The 6,713-nt window shown below is 47.0% G+C and overlaps 1 protein-coding gene across 1 annotated transcript in view; it reads right to left on the reverse strand.

Annotated features, from left to right (window-relative positions):
• Positions 1-6,713, reverse strand: part of SEL1L3 (sel-1 suppressor of lin-12-like 3 (C. elegans)) — a 179,256-nt gene that overhangs the window by 59,836 nt on the left and 112,707 nt on the right. Inside the window, exon 13 of the mRNA XM_006866302.1 lies at positions 4,490-4,630. Coding sequence (XP_006866364.1) covers positions 4,490-4,630 — 141 coding nt within the window. The remainder of the gene's footprint in view (positions 1-4,489; positions 4,631-6,713) is intronic.

Below are 6,713 nucleotides of genomic sequence, written 5' to 3' on the forward strand. Positions count from 1 at the left end.
TCAAGATGTTCTCTCCTAATCCTATCAATCCTGATACAATCAAGATACGCTCTCCCAAGATGGCGGCTCCTGGAACAGCTGAGTGTCTTGATCCAGAAAATAATGGATTTCTGGATTCTCCTGCAAATTCCCCAGCTATAAACCCTCCGATCCTCCAAACATACCTTTATATTTGTTCCAGAGTTCCAACACCATCTCATGAGTCCTCTTGGCCCAGTATTCTGTGTTGTTGTTGACCGAGCTCCTCACTACACTTCTACCCGATCCGCCATCTTGAAGGTGGAAGGCCTGGTAGTATAGTGGTTAAGAATCTGGCTGTGAACCCCACGATCAGCAGCTCGAATCCACCAGGCCCTCTGTGTGACAGAGATGAAGCTTTCCGCTCCTTGCAGTTAAACAGCCTTGGAGTCTGGCGCATTAACCCACAGCGGAGTCCTGGTGTGGTGCTGTGGGTTTTGTATATGCATGTCAAATATTTTTGCTTTGTTAATTTGTGAAAAATAAGATGTAAAAGGGAAGCCAAACCATGGAAGCAGGGAAGTAGGGTAACTCTTGTTACGGGGTTGGTTGGTTGGTTATGTGCCGTGGAGTTGGTTCTGACTCACAGCGACCCTGTACAGGGTTTCCAAGAGCAGAAAGCCTCATCTTTCTCCCATGGAACAGCTGGTAGTTTTGCACTGCTGACCTTGAGGTTCGCAGCCTGATTCATAACCACTATGCTACCACAGTGTAATCAATGAAATGCAACAAAGCTTATGATTGGTTGAAAGTAAAAAAAAAAAAAAAAGAATTGATGATAGTTATGGGTGTTGAGGGAGAGAAACTTATACACGGGATAGAGAGTAGACACATGTCAACATAGGTGGCACGGCAGGGAACATACAACAAGAAGGAGGAGGAAAGATGAAGATAGTGGGAGACACAGGGAATGTAATATTAACGTGACGAGAGGTAAACACTGTGAACTGTTGGTACAGGGAAGGAAATGCAATCATTGTAATGAAGCTAAGTATGTGATCTGTTAACTGTAACACTGATGATCTGCTCTGTAAAGCTTCACTCAGTTCCCAATAAAACGTTAAAAAGAAAAGAAATACTATGCCACAATGAAGAAAAATGATGAATCTGTGAAACACTTCACACTATGGATGAACCTGGAGGCCATTATGCTGAGTGGAATTGAAACGACAAATATTGTATGAGAGTCCTGGTGTGGCGCTGTGGGGCTAATACATCAGACTGCAAAGTCATTTGAACTGCAAAGTTGGTAGTTCAAGCTCACCAGCTTCTCCTTGGAAATCCTATGCAGGGTCGCTATGGGTTGGAATCGACTCGATGGCACTTAACAACAACAATTATTGTAAAAAGTCAAGAAAACATTTCCATGCTAAAAGAGACACCATTCTTTGATGGTTACCAGGGATGGGACAGAAGGGAGAGTCATTCACTGGTTAGAGGGTTGTTGCTGTTGTTGAGGACCATCGAGTTGGTTTGGACCTATAGCAACCTTGTATAGGGTTTCCAAGGAGCGACTGGTGAGCTTGAACCACTGACCTTGTGGTTCGGTTCAAACCAGCCTTGCAGTCTAGCACATTAACCCACAGTGCCACACCAGGTACAGGGTAGACACGTATTAACTCAGGTGACAGAGAAGGTAATGAGAGGCAGGCTGGCAGAATGATGAAGACACGGGAAGAAATGCATGTGTTATAGAGGACAGAAATCAATACTATGACATATACATACAGCCTGCAATCACAGTGATCTCTGGGTGGATCCATGGACACATGCACAGGCTGAATGGGAGGGAGAGAGAATAGACCCACAAATTATAAGGGTCTGACAGAGCATATTTGTGCATGGATATTTGCTTTTGCTGAAAACATACCTATAAATGTGGTGGAGCATGTTGTTGTTAAGTGCTGAGGAGATAGTTCCAACTCATAATGACCCTGTACAGAGTTTCTGAGAAGCGGCTGGTGGGTTTGAACCACTGACTTCATGGTTAGCAGCCCAGTGTTTATACTACAGAACCACACCAGGACTCCCTGGTGGAGCATACAGTGGGCAAAATGATGAAAACTTCTTAGACATTACCCAACACCTTGGGGCAATGAATTGCTGCGTCTGGGGTTCAGAACCATAGTCTCAGGGGACACCATGGCCAACTGGCATAACATAGTCCATAAAGACAATGTTCTATATTATACGGGGATCTTAAAAGTTCGTGAACAGCCATCTAAGGTGCAACTATTGGTCTCTCCATGTGCAGAAGAAAGAAGAGTGATGAAAACTGAAAATGCTTAGAATCAGTTAGTCCAACGACTAATGGAACATGTGAACATCAGTCTCCACAAGTCTGAGAATAGAAGCATTAGATGATGTCTGCTGCCACTATCAACTAACTGTTCTGAAAGGAATCACATTAGAAGGTCCCAAATAGAGTAGGAGAAAATGTGAAACAAAACTCAAAAACAAAGTCTGGGCTTAATGGTCAGAAAGAGCCTGAAGGAACCCAAGACTATGGCCCTCAACCATCCTTTGGGTCTGAAACAGATCTCACTCTTGTGGCCCAAGTTTCAGTCAAGCAGTAGAGAGGTATATAGGGGACTACAATGCTAATAAGATACGCTCACCATGGAATGGTCATCCAGTTAAGATCAGAAGGGCAACGTTTACCCAAGGACAAAGCCCAGAAGGGTTGGGAAGGAAGTCGGAATGGAAATCAGGACCATTGTTCCATGGAGGGGATCGCAATCATTGAATGAAGCAAAGTATATGATTTGTTGAATGTAAAACCGATGATCTGCTCTATAAAGCTTCACTAAAGTCACAATAAAAAGTTTAAAATAGATTTCAGTCTTGGAAATCCTATGGGGCAGTTCCATTTCGTCCTAGAGGGACTACATGAGCCCTTTTCAAATCAATGGCAATTGAGGGGGTCGTTCTTCATCTTAGGATAATAGAGAAGGCAGGGGACCGAGATGATCAGTGGAGAGGACAGGCACCTAACCACCAGAGTAAGAATCACACACAAGAGTCCTAGAGCCAACAGAATTTTCCTTTTCTGAGACTGGTGAATTTACACCTCTGTGCTTCCCTGGTAGCACAGAGTAGGTTACACCTTGGGCTATGAACTGCAAGATCAGCGATTTGAATCCACAAACCACTCCACAGGAGAGAGAGGAGGCTTTCTGCTCCCATAAAGAGTTTCAGTCTTGGAAATCCCACATAGGGTCACTGTGAGTAGGAATCGATACCTTGGCAAATGGGTTGGGTGTTTTGGGGTGAAGCGACTAGATCCTGAAGCCAGACTGCCTGGATCACAGGTCTGATATTTATCAGTTGTGCGACCTTGGGCAAGTTACAAAGCCTGCCTGTAGCTCTGTTTCCATTTACATAAGTAGGGACCATAATTCACTAAGGCACCTCGCTCCTGTGGAGCTAATGCATATGAAGTACACAATAGGACTGCCCATTCAGTAAGGATGAATGGCCACCATTTTGCACAAAGTGTAGCCTTTTGTAGTTGTCAAAGCCCATGTGTTGATGTTACCTCATTTAATCTGAGGCCACGACCACTGCTGTAAAAGAGCAGATGGCTCCAAGGATACCCAGCTGATGGTGCACAGGTAGGACTTTAAGTCCCATCCTCTGTCTCCTGGGTCAAAGATCTTGCCAGCCTTTACTAATTCTCTCATTGGCTTCAACCAAGATCTTTGATATTTTGGCAACGTATCACATCAAAGAGACACCGCTTCAACCATTCCTACAGTTCCGTGATACTGCGTACACTCTTCAAGGTGTGCTACCTACCAGTCTCACTATGTTTCCAAATTATCACCTCACCATTCACAGAAACTCACTGCCCCCTCAGCTTCCCACCTAGCCTCTGGAATTGCCATTGTCAATTTATCTCCTTAGGCAATGCTTTAAAAGAGGACAGTGCTCCAAGCAGACATACTTACCAATTGAGATAAGCGATTTCTTTTTGGTTCAAAGAAGATTTGAGGGGATAGTTTTAAGGTTTAAAGTTCAAGATGATCTCAGGGCAATAGTTTCGGGGATTCATGCAACCAAGATCTTTTACTTTGATCTTGATCAACAACAGTGTTGGGGCCCAGCCCAAGCATCTACTTTAAGAGGTGCTTTGATAGAGACTCTGTCAGTGGTGGGGGAACTTGCAGCGTCTTTGGGGGATGACAACATCCCAGAACCAATCCAGATGTGATGTCTCTTCCAGAATGCAAACTTCTTTCAACAGCAGGAAGAATACAGGAGCCACGCTCAGGAACAATGATTAAAAACGATTCTGGGGACATACATCTGACTATGCCTTCTTAGCAACTATCCAATCCATCAAGAGTGATAGAGCATGAACTATGTTTTTGAAATTATAGACTGCCTATTTGCCTGCCTGCCTACAGCACACTGCTCAGGAAGTCAGATCAGAACTGAACAATTCCAGCACCAACTAAGGGAGTCTTACCTTGAATAACACAATGGCGTAGTCATATATTAACGCAGGGTCCTCGGTCTCCAGCGCACCCTTGGCGTACCACTCAATCGCTGCCTCCGGGTTCTTGGCCACACCTTGCTGTCCCCAGAACAGCATCTGGGCCAATCGTTGCTAAAAGACCACAGCAATTCAGAATAATGACTCTCACAGGTGGAAGGAAGAACCTTGTCAAATATGTGTTTATAGTGTCTTCCCAGTTCTCACTAGACATACTTTAGCTTCTGGTATCGATTAAAATGTGTCCTCTCATAAGATACGAAAGCCCTAACCACTGTGTATATGGTGTCCTGGTGTGGCACTATAGGATAAGCACAAGGTCAGTGGTTCAAACCCACTAGGCACTAGTGAGAAACCCTATACAGACTCGTTCTAAATTAGAAACAGCTCAGTGGCACTTTAAAACAGTCCCAGTAAATAGGCACGAATTTGGAAAAGGAGAGCTTCTTGGGCTGTGTCCACTGAAGATGTAGGGTGGTCTCTACGCCTAGTCACCTCTCCAAGAGACAGACACACTGAGGGAAGAAAGACCCCGCCTGAGGACCCAGCTATGAGCGAAGGAACACCAAGGCTTGCTGGCTGCTGTTCCTGCTGTGTGCTGTCGTGTCGGTTCTGACTCATAGAGACCCCGAGACCGGCTGGTGGGACTGAACTGCTGACCTCAAGGAGCTCTGCACATCACAGCCCTGGGGAACACCTGGGGAGTACTGGGGAGTAACAAGGAGCTCTCTGCACACCACAGCCCTGGGGAGCATTGAGGAGCATTGAGGAGTAACAAGGATCTCTCTGCACACCGCAGCCCTGGGGAGCATCAGGGAGTAACAAGGAGCTCTGTGTACACCACATCCCTGGGGAGCACTGGAGAGCATCTGGGAGTAACAAGGAGTTCTCTGCACACCGCAGCCCTGGGGAGCACTGGGGAGCACCAGGGAGTAACAAGGAGCTCTCTGCACACCACAGCACGGGGGAGCATCAGAGAGTAACAAGACACTCTCTGTACACTGCAGCCCTGGGGAGCACTGGGGAGCATCAGGGAGTAACAAGGAGCTCTGTGTACACTGCAGCCCTGGGGAGCACTGAGGAGCACCAGGGAGTAACAAGGAATTCTCTGCACACCACAGCCCTGGGGAGCACTGGGGAGCATCAGGGAGTAACAAGGAGTTCTCTGCACGTTACTCTGCACACCGCAGCCCTGGGGAGCACTGGGGAGCACCAGAGAGTAACAAGACACTCTGTACACTGCAGCCCTGGGGAGCACTGGGAAGCATCAGGGAGTAACAAGGAGCTCTGTGTACACTGCAGCCCTGGGGAGCACTGAGGAGCACCAAGGAGTAACAAGACACTCTCTGTACACTGCAGCACTGGGGAGCACCGGGGAGTAACAAGGAGCTCTGTGAACACCGCAGCCCTGGGGAGCACTGGGGAGCACTGAGGAGTAACAAGACGCTCTGTGCACACAGCAGCCCTGGGGAGCACTGGAGAGCCCTGGCAGCATGTCTCTACAGCTCACGTCTCCTCCCATCATCACCTGCCTGCACTCGAGCTCCACCATTACACTCCAGGCTGGAAGACATTATTTGTCATTGCCTCACCCTTCTTCCCTCACCCAGAAACGGCTTAACAAAGACCTGCTGAATGAAGGAAGAAGGAAAGACCCAGGAAATGGTTCTAGAAGTGACATTTCCAGAAATCCGCACTGCAATCTTCCTGGGTTAGAATGACTTCAGGGCAGGAATAGATGCCCAACAGAGTCAAGGGCAATGTTTGTTAAACACTCTGTTACCATAAACAAAACACCAAACCCAATGATGTCGTCAAATTCATTTCAACTCATAGCACCTGGTAGGATAGAGTGGAACTGCTCTTGAGGGCTCCAGAGACTGCAGATGTTTATAGGAGCACCTTTCTCCCTCAGTGCCACTGGTGAGTTTGAACTACCAACCTTGTGGTTCACAATCCAGTGCTTAACCTGTGATGCCGCCAGGGTTTTATTGTCTTTTTTGTTGTTGTGATTGAAAATATACGCAGCAGGACTCTAGGACCATCAAGGGAGAAGAGCGCAAGCGGAATGCGGGACCTTATCCAGAGAAGCTGCGACATTAGAGATGGAGGCAGAGATGGGGACATGGAGAGAGGGAGCAGCTGAGGACTCTAGATTCATGGAAAGAGAGGGACTGAGAGCTGGTGGCCAGGAAGC

Source organism: Chrysochloris asiatica, unplaced genomic scaffold (assembly GCF_000296735.1).
Source record: "Chrysochloris asiatica unplaced genomic scaffold, ChrAsi1.0 scaffold00089, whole genome shotgun sequence".
In the NCBI taxonomy this organism is placed as follows: Eukaryota; Metazoa; Chordata; class Mammalia; order Afrosoricida; family Chrysochloridae; genus Chrysochloris; species Chrysochloris asiatica.